The following is a 20,595-nucleotide window of genomic DNA, read 5'->3' as shown; positions in this document are numbered from 1 at the left end:
TCAGCTTTTATGTTATGTGTTCTAACAGATATATTCACATTTAGCCAATGTGCAAAAAGTCCTCCATAGCTTCCTGTATTTTTAACAGTGCAGGAACTTTTTAAAAAGGTGCTTAGAAATTTCAGGTTGTTGAATAAAATAATGAATTGAAACCTGTACAGAATGTTTTTTTAAGGGTTTAATTTGTTAAATACTTCCTCTTAGATGATCCATCCACACCTCGCTTCACATTATTGATTTTTGACTTACTTTGTTTGTAACTAAAACAAGTCTGGAGAAGAAACCACGAGCATTTTTACTGGACATTGTTGAACGTTTGGAACCTTTTGGACGTTTTTGGATGAAATAAAAACTCATTGGATTAAGATTAAGATTGTTAACAAATGGAGGAGATAAAGCAGAATGCAGCAGTAGGTTTGACCAAACAATGACTCGTTCCAACAAATGATGAGGATTTAGTCAAGTTTTATCATTTAGGTTTAAAAAAAAAAAAAACAAACAAACAAAGAAAATAAACATAGAAATGGTTTTATTATTGCAAAATAAATCACATCTATTGCTGTGAATGCATTAGTAGTATTTTCACATTAAGGTGAAGTAGTTATTTCCTTTCACAGATTCACATTATTACATTTTCCTCTTAAAAGCACCAAAGAACCCGTTATAATGAAGTAGTGAAATGAGCCTCTTTCACACCCAACCTTAAATTAAAAGTACAGCAGGAGATGATCCATCTACTGGAGCTCTCCACAGTCCGTGATAATGATCCTCTTGGAGGTCCGCCCGGTCCGGGAGCCAAACGACTCCACCCTCCTGATCACGTCCATTCCCTCCTTCACGCTGCCAAACACAACATGTTTGCCATCCAGCCTGGATGAAGAAGATGTTTTAATATTGATGATCCATGTGGTACCAGATCAATCACGTCTGTTTCTAACGGCAACATCAAAGAGTAACTGAACCCCTGCATTCTGCTGAGCGGCCACTAGGAGGGACATTCAAAAAAATACTTTGACTATAGGCGTTACTGCTGTAGCAGTAAGATACGCCCACATCGCTGTGAGCACGCACGCACGCACGCACGCACGCACACACGCACACGCACACACGCACACACACACAGCATAGATGTGAACGTACGAACGCATTATAACCAAGACATAAAAAAAAAAATCACATGTAATGCTGTAATATTATCGTTTCAAATCATAATGTTTTATATGCTGATAAATGAAAATGTGAACATAAAAAGTGTACCTTATTTACAATATTAAAAACTTAGAAATAGGTATTATTACTAAAAAAAACTAATTGATGCATAATGTTTAAAGGAAGTTATTGAATTATTTTGTAGTTGGACACGCCCCTAATAGTTATTGGTGTTAAATCATAGCTACAAACAGTGAACAGCTAAAAAAAAAGTAAAATAACTTGTTGTGTATTAATTTATAAGCTAAATTTTATTGTTTATCAATGAAATTCTGAAAAAAAGCTTTGTTTTTGTTAAATGCACTGTTTATGTTTATTTTACAAAGCCATTATTTTACCAACAATAGAATATATATATATATAGATATATATATATTATTACTAATAGAATGGCTTACTGCATTCCTACTAACTTCCTTTTCTGTTGATTACATGTGAGTGCTTACCAATCTGTTTTACTGGTGCAAATGAAAAACTGGGAACCGTTAGTGTTAGCTCCAGCATTAGCCATCGACAAAATACCTGCAGAGAAACAGGAAAACACTTTCAGTCTAACATCACAGATAAGATCAGTCAGTCTACATCTACACACACATTTTCACAATAACCTGGAAAAAAAAACTTCTACAGTCGTTTAACTTGACAATGTTTCCCCCTGGTGGCTGAGACGAGCACTGCAAGACACATTATTACATACTGTACATACTGTACCTGTAGATCCATTCACTACCTTCATCAAACATCATTTATTTACACAATGTTTTTAACAATTAGCTCAGCAGTTGTGTTAATAGTTAAAACCAGTTCCCTCCACAGTTACTTTACTCAGAAAACATGCAACAAATAATTCTGTTTTGCCTAAAGCAAGAGTGACAAACTCAGAGCAGTGGGAAAATTAGTCATTTCAACATTATTGCACTTCTACGAAGACATAAAATACTACATATGTAAGAAGTCGACAATATTCCAGCAATAACTGATAGATATCTGTCCCAACACGATCTTCACTTTACATTTCATATCTAAATAAGGGAAATATTATGTAATCATTTGAGGAAAATCAAAGGATTTTGTAAGAATTGAGTTTTTTTCATCCAACTGTTTAACATTAAAAATGACTAATCATGTGATAAAAGCACCAGAAAAACTTTGAACCACTACAAATGTTAAGTTTTGTTTACACAAAGATTCATTTTTACTTTCTCCTGCAGGCTAAATTTAATGCTCCAAAGGGTTGGATTTGAGTTTGTGGCCTAAAGGAACGAGGTGCAGGAATGTATAATGTGACAGTTTGTGACACTAAAATGTTCTGTGCATAATAAAAAGAAACGACAGAGGAACACACAAACGTGTATTCTCCTCCATCAGTACCTGGTCCAGTGTGTTTCAGCTTAAAGTTCTCATCGGGGAACTTCCATCCGTAGATGGACTTCCCTCCAGTTCCATTGTGGTTGGTGAAATCTCCACCCTGTTAACACGTTACACACTGTTGTTAACCACCTGGTGCAGGACAACACAAGGACGAGCATAGAGCAGTGGTTCTCAAACTTTCACACCCGCGACCCTCAAAATAAAGGTGCCAGAGACCGGGAACCCCAACTGTACCTGAAGGTGGTTGAACACAATGCACTGAGGGTCCTGTAGGTGGTGAACAAAAATGGTGAAAAAGGTGGTGACATGTGATTTTTAAAAACCACAGAAATTGGTTAAAAGTTGTGAAAAAGATTCAAAGTGTCAATATTGGCTCAAAAGTGACAAAAATTGGGGTGGCGGGGGGGTAATGTTAAAAGGAAAAATTTAACTGGAAAATAATGGGCATGACAAATTATGAATGTGTTTAAATTAGCCAAAATAATCATGAAATATGGTGAAAAAAGGTTAAAAGTGATAATAATGGCTCAACATATGTGACATTAGGTGGAAAAGAGGTGGAAAGGGTTTATACAGTAAGTGCTGAACATGTCTGGAATGTGAAAAAAATGAGCAGAAAGGTCATTGAAATTTAGAAGTGTCAGAAATATGCAAAAATATGGCAAGAAAAAGTGATGAAAATATGACGAGTTTAGTGTAGTTGGGTTCAAAATTGTTCAAAAAATATTCTTATTTTCTTAAAGGCATCTGACGACTGCCGCCCAGTGTCTCGCGACCCAAAGGTTGAGAACCCCTGGCATAGAGGAAACTTTACCTGACACATAAACTGAGGGATGACTCGGTGGAAAATGGAGCCCTTGTATCCAAATCCTTGTTCTCCTGTGCACAGGGCGCGGAAGTTTTCTGTAAGAGATGCTTTTCATTAATCACAAGTGTTAAAAAATGACATTTTAGAAAAACTTAGTTGTGGTCTAATAATTGGGAAAATGACATTAGGAGATAAATACAACTCATTATTACTTTATTACTACACCTACAGTACGTGTGTATATACAGTATATATATATCATCCTTTATATTTATAAAAACTATTATTATAGTGTTTCTGGTAGAGCAGCATGATTATCTTTTTGTTTTTCAATCAATATTGTAATCACGTTTGTAATCGCAATTATTTATTATGTTAGGAAAAAAACATCTGTTTTTATTACACTACTTTTAAACAAACAATATGTGTACAGTTTACAGTGAAAAAATGAAGCCTTAAATAAGAATTATGTAAAAAAAATGTTTTAAAGAGGAAAGAAGAATTTAAAAGGTTCCAAAGACTAACAGAATAAATACATTATTACAGAACCCGTCGTTTAAGTGGAATTTAAACTAATCGTGGCAACCAAAAATCATAATTACGATTAAAATTTGATTAATAGTGCAGCCCTAGTTTCTGGTTTGTTTTGTTTTTAGTTCTTTTCACCATCTACCAAGATAAACTCCTTGTATTGTTTTTAAACTGTACTTGGCAAATAAAACTGAATCTGATTATTATTCTTATTCTTAATTTAATCTTAATTTATTTATTTTTACCATGAAATCTCATTGAGATAAAGGTTTATTTACAAAAGAGACCTGAGAATAAAAACATTTACAAATATTGGACACAGAGAGTCACAATAATAATCAGAATAATAATCTGATTATAGATCTTAAAACTCTGCACAGTCAATTAAAAACTCACTCGTCCACATGATTCTTTTCAAATGATAAAAAATATACAAATAACATTTTTGTTTAGTTTTTGGGTTCAAAACACCAAAAAAAAAAAGAGAAATGGTTTCGTAATGAGTAAAAAGTCAATAGTGAGATCATAGTCCAAGGTCAGCACCTCCTTATTTTAGCTAAAAGGGGTTAAAATAGCAACAAAAGCGAAACTTACTTGTATTTTATTAACTTAATCAAATGCAGTGTTTCTCAAATGGGGGTACACGTTCCGTCAGTTTTATTTTAGCTCATATGTATTTTTAGCTACCCCGCTAACCCTTTTATTTTAGCCCTTACCCTATCCCTAACCCAGAAGATCTTTATTTTTTTCATATATTTATTTTTAAATATGGAATTCGCTGTGTTAAATTTGTTAAAATTAAAAAAAAATGTATGAGAAAAGTGGGATTCAAACCCACGTTAGCAGAATGAATGATCGTTGAGTGCAGCGCCTTAGACCACTGAAAACAACCCAGACACATTACGGTTAGGTAGAAAAGGTCCGGAAAACCTACGTAAATGTATTGATACGTTTACGTTTACTAAGTGTGTATTGATACGTTTATGTATCAATACACACTTAGTTTCAGAAATGTAAGCATCAAACATGTATGATAAATATATGTAGAGATATGGAACATTTTGGTTTTGGACACTTGACGCGACCTTGACCTTGGGGCTCCAAAAAATGTCGACTGCACATCATTAACACTGTCTATGAGATCATTAGCTGCATTAATAGTCTAGGAGGAGTTTTAGGACAAAGGAGTTATGGAATAATAATAATAATAAAAATAACTCCTACGACAATAATGTATTTGGAAATTTTCAATCGCCAAATACAATAAAAACAAACAACAAAAACACAAACTATGAGAACAATAAAATGAACAAACAACAACATACACAAAATAACACCAAAAATGCACAAAATGGTGATAGAAATGATGTTAATTAGAATGTTCTAGTCAGATAAAGGGGGAAAACATGGATTCAGAAATAAAAGAAATGAGGAACTTGAGCCAAACACAGTTTAACAACCACTGAACTAATGGAACAAGAGAAAAGGTCATAATTAATAGATCTACAGACTCGTTCTGTCACTAATGCTACACAATGAAATCTTTTTTTTTTTTACCTGCAGTTTTTGGCACAACTTCAGCGTTGAGCTGCAACACAGAAAGATGAATTTAGAAACATTGAGTAAATAAAACATGTTTTATGATTAACCGCCATGAGGTGAATGTTTTGGCCTCACTCACCTCGAAGGTTACCCTGCCCAGCGGCTGGTTGTCGGCTGAAATGTCAAAGTAAACCGTCGGGTTGTTGTTCGCAGCCACAGGTCCATTACTGCACAGACGAGCAGCGGTAATGGCCACAGAACACAACTTTATCCTGTGAGATAAAGCCAACATGGTGAAATTAACGCGGACACTTACTGCTGTCAATCAACTCAGTGCGTGCAGTGAACCAGAGTCACGTTACACAACCGGCAAATCAGCTCCGAGCAAAGTATCGCGAGATATCACGCGAGTTTGATTTCTTCTTCTCCGGTGGAGGCTGCAGCGTTTCCTCGTTCTTTACTGCCACCTAGGGGGAGATAGCTGGATTCACCCATACATTACATATAAAAATGAATAAATAAAAATACATTTATTCGTTCTTTAATTCGTCATTGTGTTATTTTATACTTTCTTTCTTAAAAATATATAAACTCCCTTTCATTCATTCTTAAAAATACAAAAATTAAATAAAGATATAAACTTTCTTTCATTCATTTTATTTTATTCTTTCTTTCCTTCATTTTGTTATTTTATTTTTTCTTTCGTAAAAATATATAAACTTCCTTTCATTCATTCTTTAAAATACAAAAAAAATAAAGATACATTTTCTCTCATTCATTTTATTCTTTCTTTCTTAAAAATATATAAACTTTCATTCATTCATTTTGTTTTTTCTTTCTTTCAATCAATCATTTTGTTATTTAATTCTTTCCAACTTGAAAATATATAAACTTCTTTTCTTTCATTCGTTAATTTCATTATTTTATTCTTTGTTTCTTTCTTATAAATATATAAACTTCATTTAATTCACTCTTTTATTCATTCATCTTATTTCATTCTTTCCATTCATCATTTGATTTCCTGTCAATATAAATAATTACTTAATCAATTTAAAATCATCTTTTAACAAAAACATATACTGAGAATTATTGTGTCAGGTCAACATTACTTCTGTTCTGATGTCAGATATACATAAACACATGACTTATTCCCCAGGTAACGTTGTTGTAGACATAGTCGAGGAGAGCCTAGAACTAAGTAATATAAAGTAGGTACTAAAGAAAGTTCATTGTGTGAATAAAAGTAAACTGTTATTTTGACATTCTGTGCTTGAATAAACCACCTGTGGCAGTCAGTGCATATTCTTATTGATCGACTGTGATGTATAAAAGCACAAAAGACAAAACCACCGTGACATACAGGTGTCATCTGAATACATATTTATTAGATAAATATTAGGTTGTCACATCATCTAACTACATACAGTTCTGCAAGACTAAAAATCACAATTAGTTCCTTAATTTTTCTGACCAGTTTGGATTATGAAACGATTGTACATAACAATGTACAAACAAAGACAATGGCCACATCGCATGAGTCATGTTAGCTCGTATAATTCTTTCCAACTGTTTTTTTTTTTTAATATCAAATATTGTAGAAACTATGGATTACCTTACCATTTGTTCCTCTTATATCCATTCTTTAATAATCATATTTTTAGAATTTAGTTTTAGCACCTCAGAGAATGCAGGTGATGGACGAGAACACTAAATATTACAAGTAAAAGTGTCTGAATTCCCCAAAGGAATAAGTTGAAAGTATATTACAGATGGTGAGAGAGATCGCCATAAACACAAACTAACAGGTTTCATCTTTCATATTCAGCCACTTCCAGTAGAGAGGGTTGCAAGCTTTTTTATTATTCTGAAGAAACAATGCACATTCCCAGGGAAAATGAATACATTTCTGTTCACATGTCTCTATTTTATAATTTACATATGTACATGTATTCTTGGGACGTTTAATAGCCTCGGCATCCTTTCCAGGACAAACCATGATCATGATGTTAATATGTATTTATTTTTTCAGTATTTTGTCTTTTATTTACTCTTTTTATTCATTTATTTCTTTTTTCTTTTTTTTAAATAACATCCCCATCAGAAAAATGGCCCTTTATTGTGATTGTGCAAGAACAAAATTTGCTGCCACCAAATTTGACATGAAACATGAAATGATAACGTGTTTCCAAGAAGGTGGCAGTGTATTGTTAAACATGGGTTCAGACTCTCTTTTAATGCATGTTTGTGGCTTGAATATTACAGTGCTGAGGCAAATGTGATTTTTTTTAATGACAATTAAAATACATGAAATCAGGATGGTTAATTCAGCACAATGCTACAATCGAAAGAAATTGGATTTCTAGCCTTACAGATTAATACGAAAATCAGTATAAAATAATTTACCAAAAAAAAAAAAAGGGGATAGAAATGCATATGGTCTCGTGCTTATATAAAAAAAAGCCACATTTTTCTATAACAAAAATATAAACAATATCATGGATTTCTTAAAATATGGTTGTGATATATTTTCAAAATACCACTGTGTATCAACAATTAGCAACAATTATGATATTCACATGGCTCACACATTACACTAAAAGCCAGCCGATAAAAGTCATTAGACGACATTGATTCATTTCAACGGGAACAAAAGTATTGCTTCAAACGGAGTCCGAATTTTGAAATGATGCGACACAACCACGATTAGGTGACGCGAGAAAAGGGGGGGATTGGGGGTCGCGACCACAAACGTGAAGAAAAAGTGAGACGAAAGCTTAATGACCTGCAGGAAGTAGCTTATGAGAAGGCTGGACTGGGAGCTGGTTACAAACAGTCAGTGGTCAGGTGGGCGGGGCTTTTGGGGAGCACATGTGGTTAAATCATACAACTAATGATCGAAGGACAGACGACATTATCAAGATGATACAAAAATATTCACAATGGTATTTACATGTACAATAGCATTTCTTAAAAAATAATACATTTGCATACTGAACAGCACTCCATTCAAAAAGTGAAGCTGAAAAAAATAAAATAAACAAATGTGGCAAAAAGACGTCTGCACAAATACTGCTTGGAAAACCTCTTCTTTGACAGCAGCGCTGGATAAACTGTCACCTACTCCTCTTTAAAACACAACGTTTGCTACCTTCAATCACACCAGTAAACACACACACACGCACACACACACTTGCAGTCGTATACAGGACACACACATTTCTTATCTCATTCTTCTAACTTTGGTGATATTGAACGAACGGTTTCATCATGTAGCGACATTAAAAAATGAAATTTAAATCTAAAACAAACAAATATATCCAGCAAATACATAACAAACGCACTGCTGCAGATGTCAGCATCTTCCCTTCAATGTTAGTGTTAAATAAAATCATAGAAAAATCAACAATACAAAACTCAATAAAACCATTCTATCTTATTTAGTGTGGAACAGCACTAGACGAGGGCTTGGCACACATGCACTACATCATTTCACAAAGGAGAGAGAGAGACGCAAGTCTGCAAAAAAAACGCTGACGAGCAGCTGATGGTGTTGAAAGGAAGCAGAGCAGGAAGCAACAAGGGTCGTCATGGGAACCCCAACTCTCATGTACCTTTCATTTTCCTGGAAAGTTGTCCTTTTGTGCAGGAGGACGACAATGAAATATGTAAAAGATGTGCAATATTGAGGCTTTTTTGTTGCATTGAGCCCAAAAGTTACAGATTCCTTTAATCGTCGTATTGACAAAAGTATTTTTGTTGGACGTTCGTACTTAATTTTAAACTAAATGTTCCCAAAGGAACTTTTAAAAATGTTATCAGAAGAATATTTTATAAAATAAAACATGCAGATTTTCCCAAATCGCCGTTTAAAGAGTAACTAAACCCCAAAACTGCTGAATACCAATATATGTGGGTATGAAGTAGAGCTGTTTATTGATTATGGTCCAACTCTCAACATTTTAGTCAAACTATTTACATTTGTCGTATTTAGTTGATAAATGTCAGAGTTACCGCCCTCTATGGGTAGAAACCAGGATATTACAATAGATTTTTGCTATTGGCTGAGAACAAGATCATGTGATGTTTTGGGACCATCTTGCTTCACAAACAAGCACTGTTAGCCCCGCCCCTTTTATAATGACTATCATCTGTGGGCTCTACAATCTGTGGTGAGTAGGTTGGACTCAGAGACAAGTGACTAGAGGTATACTGAGTAATGAGTAGCTAGTTAGCATAGCATTGGAGATTTATAGTATAGAGTGGGCGTGTCTTAACTGCTCCAGGAGCCCCGCCCATAATTAAGGTCAGGAGAAAGCTGGGGTTTAGTTACTCCTTAAAGGATGTATTTTTTTGCATGGCCAGAATCACTTGTGCTTTTAATGACGTGTGTGCGTCGACAGGAAACCGTTCTGTGACACCAGGAAGTTACGGCCTCTTAGAGTGGAATCAGGAAACACACCTCGAGCCCAATGGCGGAGGTTTTTAACAGTGAGTCGTTATTTTCTCTCTAAAAATAAAACAGAAAAAAGACTAACAAAAATGCTACAACACGTTCCTAATGTGTGTGTGTGTGTGTGTGTGTGTGTGTGTGTGTGTGTGTGTGTGGTATTAAAAACCGAGTCTAGCTGCACAGTTTAAAGGTATCACCATAGAGCGAAGGCGAGGCAATCCCTCCCCCTCCCCTCCCCCCGCTGCGTCTTTAAGTTTGAACCACTTTGGGTGGAGTCTGTGCTGGCGAATGAAAACTGTACAAGAGGAAGAAGAGGAGGAAGAAGAGGAGGAAGAGGAGGAGGAAGAGGAAGAGGAGCGTGAGGAGTGCATCTTTGTGTTTTGTCAAGTACTGAGGAGCCACCGTGAGGGTCTCGGGGGGGAGGGGAGGGGAAGGGGGGGTAACTGCAGGCTGTCAGAGAAGTCTGTGTGTGTCTGAATTGCCTCAGTTGTTCTCAAAAAGAGATAAAAGGTCATCGTTGCTGTTGCTGGGGAGGTCCGGGGGGTCCAAGTACGACAAAAGTTCATCTGGTTAGCAAGCTCTGGAAGAAGCTGCAAGATGGAGAGAAAAAAAAAATCACGTAATTGTTAATTAATTACAATTGAAATTGAGTTTATATAATTTACTTTGTAATTATCATTTAAAAACTGTCATTTAAAATTTATTTGAACACAAAACTGTGGAACCATGTTACAGTTCTATGGCTTACACATACGTAGTTAACAATTATTAAAATATGTTTAAAAGTCAATGATATAATATTGAGAGATGACAATGTGTAATAAGTACGGTACTATTGCCAAAATGTTAAGAATGCCTTTTCTTTCATTCTTATTTATGTATTTTGTTTTTCTTTTTTGTCATTGTATGTATGCATTTATATATATATATATATGTGTATATATGCTTTGCTTGTTTATTTGTTTTTTTATGTTTGGTTGTCTGCTTCGTTTTTTTCTGTTTCTTTTGACTTGCTTTGAAATGTGTAAATTTGTGGTGTATATTAAAGGTGAAAAACACAATAAAAAAAGCATAATCGTAAAAACAATATGTTTCATATCAAGTCTACCTGTCAGTTTTCTTTAGGATAATTTTTAATTTAAAAAAATTACTTAAAGAAATTGAAATCTATATGTATATATAGAGTATACTGTGCTCAGACGCACACAGAAAATATTAATATCAATAATATCATTGATTAGGAAGCCTGACAAGTTAACAAATAGATGAAAAACTAAATTTAATGATAGATAATATTTTTTAGTGTATTCTACAGTGGACCTGTTGTCATAAGAGATGCTTACAGAAAGCTAACGTTTTATGGGGTTATTTATGATTAAACGTTCCGTAATTGTAATTAATTGTAATTGAACTACAATTATTGAAAATGTAATTCCAATTAACTTTCAGGGGAAAATAATAAATGTATATGTAACAGTAAAAAAGGCTGGTCAACGTAATAATATTAATAATAATAATAATAATAATAATAATAATAACTATCTAATGAATAAAACTAACAGCGAATAAAATCAATAAAACATAATTTAGCAGAAAGTTTTTGTAAAGAGATTTAAACATGAATAGTCTGTGGGGCCCTGAGGGGGGCTGGGAGGACGTCCCACATCCTTGGAGACCCCATGGTGTGTAATCATCATAACTGAGTGTAATTGAACATGGATAATTGGAGACATAATTGTAATTTTAAAATGTAATTGACCCTAAATCTGGTGAACAGTGGAGCTGTTGTGGATGACTCACGTCTAAAGATGGTTCCGGCATGTCGGACCCTGCCTGGCTGTCCAGGCTGCTGGAGGGGTTGAAGGGGTCGCTGTGTGGGTGGCTGTTGGGACCAGACTGCTGCTGCTGCTGCTGCTGAGGAGGAGGAGGAGGAGGAGGAGGAGGAGGAACTTGTCGTGAAGGCTGAGGAGGTCCACTGTGGTGTAGCTGCTGCCCTGATTGGCTCCCGGGGTGAGGAGACGCGTGTAAACTCTGCTGCAAAGGACCATGGGACTGGTCGTTGACCACAGAATGAGGTATCTTAAAAAAACGAGGGAAACGTTCAGAGTGTGTGCAACAAACTGACTCAATGTGTCATGAATTATGACATCATCTTCAAATCTGATCTATGCAAGAAATGATCGCTGTAGCCGTTCTGAAAAGAAGAAGTGCCAAATTAGAATCAGAATCAGACTTTATTGATGTTATTGTTACAGAGGCTCAAGAAGTATAAACAATAAACAAACAAAGGGAAAAAAAATAAATAAAAAAAGAAAATGTAGAAAAATAGAAAAATAAGAATTAACAGATTTTAACAATATTTTAACCAAAGATTACAGTGGCTGGAAGTGTTACAGAAAAACATGAATGCAAACCGGCCACAACGGAAGTGTTTCCGCAACGGAAGTGTTTGCGACGGACCGGTATTATGATATGATAGCCTAATATGAAAAATATAAGAGTATCCTAATCAACTTTCACTTACTTTCATATGTGTTTCGATGTCTTCTTCTCTGTTCTGGTTAAAAACATCCACCAGAAACGTGTCCGTCTGTAATACCGGTCCATCGGAAACACTTCCCTTGTGGAAACACTTCCCTTGTGGAAACACTTCCCTTGTGGCCATTTTGTATTTGTGTTGTGACCTTTTTGCATTCACCTGACACTTCCCAGCCACCGTAAAAGATAGATAAATGATAGAATATTCCATTAAATTCTGAAGGGGATGTAAATCAATAAACTGATTCTGGATCAGCTTAGAAAATCAAAAAGCAATCTATCTTTTATAAAATATATATAAATATCTAGATCTGACCGATCAAAATGAAATTTGACACAGTTATGTCTGGATATTATAACTGTAAATATTTGGCGCTTAAAGAAGGTTGGTGCTGACTCAGTGTTTTTGTTCTTTAATTAATGTAATTTATTCATCCATCCATCCAGACCTGCTTTGTCCTGTTTTTTAGGGTCGCGGAGGTCTGTTGGTGCTTATCTCCAGCTCACACTGGGCGCTAGGTGGGGGTACACCCTGGACAGGGCACCAGGCCATCGCAGGGCAACACACACACACACACACACAACACGCGCGCACACACACGCACACACACGCACACACAGTACCCAGAGGAAACCCTCGCAGCACGGGGAGAACATGCAAACTCCACACAGAAAAGACTCAAGTGTCCACCTCAGGACTTGAATACAGGACCTTCTTGCTGTGAGGCGGACGTGCTAAGTTTAATCATTTATTCATATTATTATGTATTTATTTATTTATTTAGTGCTTTTGTTCTATAATTGTGCACCAAATTTGTCAATGGTTACAATTAAAATTCAGGTTTTCTGCGTCCTCTACATGTCAAACTAATGCCTATTTATTTATTTATTTATGTATGTGAGCGTTCCACTGCTTACTGAGTCGGGCATGTTGTGTGACAGTGGCTTGTCCTGTGGCATCAAGACTGTTGGGCATGTCAGGAGGGTGGGAGAGCTGTGGGCCGTGCATGAAGTCGTTCATGGACGTCCCTCCAGGCGTGCCGTGAGGGAAGTCAAAAGTTAGCGTGTCCTTGATAACTGTTGCCTGCAAACACAACAATGTCAGTTTTTAAACCAAAAAAACACTTTAATGCAGTGTTTTCCTTTCATCTCAGAGATGTATCTACCTTGGCTGCTATACTCGTTGTTGTTTCCCCCCTTGGCCCGAGGGTAGCGACGGGTACGGCGATGGTCCAGGGCCGAGCTGAGTATCATCTCCATTACATTCGGCATTATCATCTGGCTGGGACTCATCATCTGAACCTCTTAGCCAGAGGTCCGTCTGGATCCTCTTGATGTGGATATCAGTCTTAATGGCTACAGGCCGCCAGCTACACGTGGGGTCGATGGTGACCTCCTCAAACTCTGAGCTGGTGAAATGAACGGGTGTCGTTATGAAAAGGCTCTCAGTGAGAACATTGTGTTGTTACTTACTTTTGGATGGCGTTTAGGATTCCCCACATGTACTGGTCTACTCCAGTCCTTCTAATAACGCTGTTTTACTGAGGAGACAATGAATAAAAAGGTATTAACTTAATGATTTATTATTCCAGGATTCCCACACTTTTCTCACAAGGATTTTTAAAACTTTTCCAAAATATTTTCCCAAATTTCCATGACTTCGTTCTGAAGCGCTAAGATCTTTTTTTTGCGTATGCATTCCTGGTTTTTAGCGTACGCCAGTCTGTAACGTGCAGCACTTTCACTTTGAGATAACACTGAAACATATTTAGGTTTAATGTATTTTAAACATTAAAATAAAAAAGACTATATTAACAAAACAGTTAAAATATTCCATAACTTTTCCAGGAACTTCATGACCATGGGGACCATTGTTTCTAAAAGTGATTGATAAAGTTTTACACATAAAGGCTGACATTACGCTGTCATTGTAATAACATGACATATGTCGTTAGCATGAATAAGATTGTCATTAGGAGCTGTTTGTTACCCTAACCCTTCGTTACCTGACCAGGGGTCACCAACCTTTCTGAGACCGTGGCTACTTTAAAGTACTGAATAATCTGAAGGACGACCGGTTTGATACACACTTATTAAATACTACATTTTCATGGTTTCACTTTAATTAAAAGATTAGATAAGAAGGAAAACTAGCAGTAACTTAAAAAGTTAAGAAATGTTTCAACATGCAACACCTTTTTTTTCTTTTCATTACATTTCATAGGAAATCTTTATGTTCCTATTAACTAGCCAATACTAAGAACTTTTTAACTAATCGTAAAACATGTAAAATTAGTAGCATTTAACAATTTTAAAGTGAGTTTGAAGCCTGGCAAGTAAATGAGATTTTAGACAAAGCTCATTGGTTAATAGTGCTGTTGTTAGCAGAGCCCTGAGGGCCCCTCATATGGTCCATGTGGGCTACATGGTGCCCACAGGCATCATGTTGGTGACCCCTGCCCTAAACTCTAACCCTAACCCCATCAGATCCCTCCACCTAACCCAAAAAAGCCACATAGCTCCAAAGGTGTCATCTATTCATGCAAATGACAGATAATGACAGCGTAATGTAAATAAATCTTTTAAGTAGTGGTACCAACTAATGTCATAATTCTTTGATCTTAAAGACTACAGTGCACGTACTTGCAAACAGGACACCTCCACGTTCCTCGCTCACAGTTCAGTTGTAAATACGACTCCAAATCAAAACACTGCAAAACACAGACAAATAATCCAGAGTTGAAATGATCCGCGTTGTTTTTTTGCTGAGAAAAACAGGAAATGATGTGAAAGTTCAAACCTGGACATGTTTGCAGTCGTGGCCTCTCGCTGGAAGCTGTATTCTCCGGAAGGTGATCGGACATTTGAGGGAGACCTTGATGGCCGTCTGTTCTACGCCGTCCTCTCCGTTGAGCGCGGCGTTGCCCGATGACGCTGCTACGCTGCTGAAGTTCCTCTTAACTGTGAGGTGATAAATAGAACAAAGGTGTCAAAGTCATTTTAGTTCAGGGGTCAAATACACACCAGTTTGATCTCAAGTGGATCTTAGGCATGAAAAAAGAGAATTTCAACATTAATATGCTGTATTTTTCACTTCCAGGTATAAATTACATATAAAGTTAAATACGAGTTGGACACTAACCAACATTAAGTGACCTCTTAAAATTAAATTTTACTTACATTTCCTTGACATTATGAACAATTGGGATTTAATGTAGTAGAATAATTTGAAAAAAATTGCAGAATTTGGAAAAAAAAAAAAATTATTTTCATTCAATTTGAGATAAAAAATGAAAGTTATCCTGAGATATAAGCGTGGGAAATTTGTACATTTGTATCAATCTGTGTTTGGATAAACTAAAATATCTACAACTGAATTATTATGTAATTCACACAATGATTTATGTTGTTTCTGTCATTTTTTACTTTCTCCCGTGGGCCGAGTTGGACGCTCTAAAGCAGGGGTTTCTCAAATGGGGGTACATGTACCCTTATGGGGTACACAATGTCACTCCAATTTGAGAGAGAAAGCGGAAAATGAACAAATAAAGTGTCAAAATAAATCTATTCAGGAGCCACTAAATCAGTGTTTTTCAACCTTGGGGTCGGGACCCCATGTGGGGTTGCCTGAAATGTGTGAAAAATTAAAATTTATCATTTTTTAAATGTTTGTTATTATTTACAATTTTTTTTAATCAAAACAACACATCATTCTTAAAATACTGTATATGTATACTTTCACTTTGTGAAATATAAATCTAGTTAAACTAAATGCAGTAAAAAATCACGATCCAAAAAAGGTTGTGAACCACTGGATTTAAATACTGTTTATTTCACTTATTTACTAAATCAGATTACTTTAAAATGTTTATTGTCACTCGTTCATTCCATAATTATGATCTAAAGATGATTTTGAATAGTTTTTTAAGCAAAATGTTGTAGTGAGACAAAGGAGGGACTTGGATACAGAAATAAGTGAAAGGGGACGAGGAGCCTAAATGTTTGAGAACCACTGATCTAATGGGCCAAATTGGAAAGTGGTGGTGAAATACCTTTGGTGATGCAATGTTCTGCAGGGAGGAGCCTCTTCTTCAGCAGACCCTGAAGGACGGAGCGAACCGAGGGCCGATGGACCAGCTGCAGCACGAACAAGTGCGACTGTGGGAAGAGAACGAAAAAAACCATCATCCAACCTCTGTTTCAACTCATCACATCAACCAACGAAGAAAGCAACAGTTTCTGTGTGTGTGTGTGTGTGTGTACTCACACAGCAACAGGCAGTCACCGTGATCTGGATGGTGTTCCTTCCTGGCTGACATACGTGTTTTAAGTGCAGGGGTTTGTGGGACGTCTTGTTATCACCACGCTCGATGGTGAGGGCGTGGCGTTAACGCTGACTTGGACCGACGCCGGCCAGTTGGTGTTCATCTGACGATCTTCATGGTGGTAGCACTTAAACTGCAACTCCAGGTCTGATCTGCACAGATAACAGATAAGGAATATTTTTATCATTTTCCTTCTGTTATTTTTATTATTATTATATATCTGATGTGAGCTGCCATGACAGTAAATAAAAATACTGTACTCTAAAAATAGTATAATTTGAAGATTCCGTTTGGTGGGTTTCTGCTTTTATTCCTCTATGTTTCATTCCTACTTTAATGCCTTTAATCAAACTGAGTTGTTTTATGCATTTGTTGATTTAAAATCTGCTTCTAAAACTGATTTTAAGCGACAACAAGGATTTCATTAAACCTGAGAAAGAATCAAAACACCTTCATTTTGTTCTTGCCTTATTAAAAGTTGCATTAGCATCAAAGCAGAGGAGCTGTTAATATTTCCACTAATTCATCTGCTATGAATGTGTAACGTATTTGTATAACTTGTCCTAATGTACTCTCCTGTAAAGATTTGTGATGATATTTAATGTCCTCAGAGATAAATTATGCAACACAATTCAATTCAAAACCTTTAGTTAATTTGCTTTTTCATTCACACGTCATTATATAATTATTACACCACATGGTAAGATTTTCACAGTTTTCAGAGGCAGATCAAATTTATATTATAGTTTTATAATTTATTGTCATTTTTTTAAACACGTCAGACCAGGGTTGGGGTCAATTACATTTTTCAGTTACAATTACATTTTCAATTATCCATGTTTAATTTCAATTCAGTTATGATTACAGTGACCAGCATTTATTCCAATCACAATTAAATTACAATTATTATTCATCTTCAGAAAGTCAATTACAATTAATCACATTTACTGAGCATGAAAGAAATAACCTAATAAAAGTGAACCTTCCTCTTGTGTTAGCTTTCTGTTAGCATCTCTAATGCTAACGGTCCTAAATCAGCTGTAAAATACACTATAAACTAAAATCTATCATCTAATTTATTCATCATCTATTGATTACCTTGTTAGGTTTCATAATCAATGAAAATATAGGTTTTAATATTTATGGTGTGGGTCTGAGGCTTTTTATGTGTCAGTATAACTATATAATTATTTTTTTTTAAATGGTAAAATGTGGGAAAGCTTGATATGAAACATATTTAATAATTAACTACATATGTGTAGAACTGTTAACATGGGTCAATTACCAATTACAAAGTCAATTATCTTAACTCAATTACAATTTCATCACGATTACGACAGCAAACAGATTTTTAAAAGTACAATTACAATTATAATTACGCCATAATTGTATTAATTATCAAATTACACGATTACAATATAATTGACCCCAACCCCCAACAACAAGACAAGAAGTGCTTTTACTTTGAAAAGCTCCATAACAACACACCGTTGTCCTACCTCCACATGAGTGTCTGGTGTTGAACAGACGCCGTAAGTGAAAGACGTGGTTGCTGACGGCCAGATTATGCTCCAGTCTGAAGGGCTCCAGTACGACCCCGTCCCGTACTGGGAACGTCAGCCGCAGCTCCTCGTTGTGGCTCGCTGTGTTTGAAGAAAAGCTGAAGAATTAGATGATCCACAAAAATAATAATATTCACTATTTTATTCCTGACCTGGGGGGGGAGGAAGAGACGTGATATTTGGTTTGATGTCAGGAGGGAAAGGTGGCTTCACTCCTGGTTTGGCGACAGATACGGAGGGATGTTGCTTCCTGGGGTCATCGGAGGGGTGGGGTTTCCAGGCACTGTGGAGTGAGGGTAGTTCCCCACTGTCTCGGAGGCTTTATGGAAGAGAAGTGATAAAATAAAATAAATAATATTGACCAACACAATAAATGAATAATATTCTACAGTGATAACACACATACCCCATTCATACTACTCTGGTTGTACTGGTACCCACTCCCAGGGAACTGTTTGTTTGGCCATTAAAGGGGGGCTCTTGCTGCAATTGAATAAAAAACAGATGTTTTCCCCGTTTTTATTTGTTAGACAATATTGTTGAAACAGCCTCGTCATCATACCTTATAGTACTGTCCCATGGCACACTGGGGGGTGGGTACTGGCCAGGCATCTGCTGCCCTGGCATCCTCTGGCCGGGGTTAGTTGGGAGAGGGCAGCGGCCTGGAGGCATTGGGAGTAGGGTACGGCCCCTGCTGGTTCGGAAACTGACTGTTTGGTCCATACTGCTGCCCACCATAGTTTGGCTGGGGGGGGGGTGAATAAAAACACGTGGTAAAGATACTTTATAGTAAATGAGGCACACAGTAGACCAGGGGTCACCAACCCTTGAGAAACTGTAGCTACTACATAATTACTGTATAGTCTAAAGGGCCTGTTTAAAAAGAGCTTCTTAAATAGTTTCACTTTAATTAGAGGTGAAGATAATAATGAAGACTAGCTGTAAATAAAAAACTACTACTACTAGCTACAAACAAACAACTTTTTTACTATTCGTAAAACATGTAAAATATGTAAATCCACCTTATATTATATATAACGTACCACAACCCATACACCAAATGTGCAGCATTTGAAAACATTTGTCACATGTTCAGTGAAAATACACATTTAAATATGTTAATTTAATACTAAAACTTTATCACGTGCTGCAGTATTTAACTTTAACTAAGTAATAACTACATTTATCATATGTATTTATCTTTGTGAGTTTGAATCCTGGAAAGTAAATCAGATTTTAGACGGAGCTCGTTAATGACGAGAGCTCCTGAGGGCCCCTTACATGGTCTGTGTGGGCTACCTGGGGCCCGCGGGCACCGTGTTGGTGACCCCTGCAGTAGATGTTTGATCCGCTCACCTCCCCGGGGTACGGCCTTTTCATGCCCCTGCATTGCTATGCTCTGCGGCGGGGCCCTGCGTAGCCTTGCGTGGCATCCCTCTGCCCGTGAGCCCCGAAGGGTCCATGCCCTGCCCCCGAGGCTGGTTCATCCCCATTGGGGGGCCGCTCTACTGGATGCATTCATGGCCGCGCCCATGTTTCCAGGGAGGGACGGAGGCCCGCGGGGGTCCAGGTTGGTTCATGAACTGACTGTTGTACGCCCTGGTTTGGTCCCATCTGGAACGAGGAAACACTCAATCTAGAAAACAACATGGGATCCATCAACCAACGGGATTCTCTGGACAAACCCTGTACTGATGGTGGATCGGTCGTACCGGGCCGTTATTGGTGATGTCCTTGTTTTGGGTTCTTGCAGCGGCAAGCAACAGTTGCCGTTGCCGTGGCAGTCGCTGGTGGCGGCCGCTGCGGCAACAGCAGCGGCCGCAGCAGCAGCGGCCGGTTGCGTGAAGTCAGACGGAGGACGGGAATGTGGCGGCATCCCCATTCCACCGGGGCCAGCGTTCGGTCCTCCTGGGTAACTGACATTAGTTCACTCATTAGATCATGAACTGGCACAATTATCTAAGATGTTATGGGCACAGAGCAGGAGAGTCATTATCACATTAATAAGTTCCCACACTTTTTTCACAAAGATTTTCCAAAACTTTTCCAAAATTGCTTAACGTCCCACAGTAATAGAAAAGGTTGAATTCTAAACATTTAAATTATTCCATGACTTTTCCAGGAATTACCAGGAACCCTGACATTAGTCTCCATCTCTCTGTGCTGTAAATAATGTTTGCCTATTAATACATTAAGGTGTGTTGGCATGCGTCTGTCACAAATGACAATGCATTTCTTCGTCACGTTCATTTGTGGCAT

At 36.9% G+C, this 20,595-nt stretch overlaps 2 protein-coding genes across 2 annotated transcripts in view; both read right to left on the bottom strand.

Annotated features, from left to right (window-relative positions):
* Positions 1–512: 512 nt before the first annotated feature.
* LOC114481093 (peptidyl-prolyl cis-trans isomerase A-like) lies at positions 513–5,846 on the bottom strand. The gene is made up of 6 exons (XM_028475475.1): positions 5,601–5,846; positions 5,477–5,507; positions 3,395–3,483; positions 2,581–2,677; positions 1,656–1,731; positions 513–870 (listed from the first exon to the last, which is right to left on the bottom strand). Exons 1-6 carry the CDS (start codon positions 5,751–5,753, stop codon positions 735–737), a joined length of 582 nt encoding a protein of 193 aa, XP_028331276.1. The 5' UTR covers positions 5,754–5,846; the 3' UTR covers positions 513–734.
* Positions 5,847–7,300: 1,454 nt separating this feature from the next.
* LOC114481094 (zinc finger MIZ domain-containing protein 1-like) overlaps positions 7,301–20,595 on the bottom strand; it is a 132,524-nt gene continuing 119,229 nt past the window's right edge. The window contains 36 exon segments of the mRNA XM_028475477.1: positions 7,301–10,483; positions 10,486–10,501; positions 11,712–11,990; positions 13,368–13,412; positions 13,414–13,506; positions 13,508–13,533; positions 13,616–13,646; positions 13,648–13,697; positions 13,700–13,744; positions 13,747–13,782; positions 13,785–13,858; positions 13,923–13,962; positions 13,965–13,990; positions 15,093–15,160; positions 15,250–15,410; positions 16,502–16,607; positions 16,717–16,826; positions 16,829–16,926; positions 18,274–18,304; positions 18,307–18,417; positions 18,489–18,551; positions 18,554–18,646; positions 18,649–18,655; positions 18,743–18,789; positions 18,792–18,819; positions 18,899–18,921; positions 18,924–18,978; positions 18,980–19,081; positions 19,693–19,799; positions 19,802–19,843; positions 19,846–19,900; positions 19,902–19,934; positions 19,936–19,966; positions 20,029–20,093; positions 20,095–20,124; positions 20,126–20,252. Coding sequence (XP_028331278.1) covers positions 10,395–10,483; positions 10,486–10,501; positions 11,712–11,990; positions 13,368–13,412; positions 13,414–13,506; positions 13,508–13,533; positions 13,616–13,646; positions 13,648–13,697; positions 13,700–13,744; positions 13,747–13,782; positions 13,785–13,858; positions 13,923–13,962; positions 13,965–13,990; positions 15,093–15,160; positions 15,250–15,410; positions 16,502–16,607; positions 16,717–16,826; positions 16,829–16,926; positions 18,274–18,304; positions 18,307–18,417; positions 18,489–18,551; positions 18,554–18,646; positions 18,649–18,655; positions 18,743–18,789; positions 18,792–18,819; positions 18,899–18,921; positions 18,924–18,978; positions 18,980–19,081; positions 19,693–19,799; positions 19,802–19,843; positions 19,846–19,900; positions 19,902–19,934; positions 19,936–19,966; positions 20,029–20,093; positions 20,095–20,124; positions 20,126–20,252 — 2,443 coding nt within the window. The 3' untranslated portion in view covers positions 7,301–10,394.

Source organism: Gouania willdenowi, chromosome 19 (genome assembly GCF_900634775.1).
Source record: "Gouania willdenowi chromosome 19, fGouWil2.1, whole genome shotgun sequence".
NCBI classification, from domain to species: domain Eukaryota; kingdom Metazoa; phylum Chordata; class Actinopteri; order Blenniiformes; family Gobiesocidae; genus Gouania; species Gouania willdenowi.
The sequence above is the reverse complement of the archived record's forward strand: the minus strand, read 5'-3'. Positions and strand labels throughout refer to the sequence as shown.

Excerpts from the sequence above, each read along its gene's own strand:
- LOC114481093 (XM_028475475.1), bottom strand. The coding sequence starts at position 5,753 with ATGTTGGCTTTATCTCACAGGATAAAGTTGTGTTCTGTGGCCATTACC. Across the intron at positions 5,508-5,600 it reads TGGGCAGGGTAACCTTCGAG|CTCAACGCTGAAGTTGTGCC; the intron begins GTGAGTGAGGCC and ends TCTGTGTTGCAG. Across the intron at positions 1,732-2,580 it reads GCTGAAACACACTGGACCAG|GTATTTTGTCGATGGCTAAT; the intron begins GTACTGATGGAG and ends GTTTCTCTGCAG.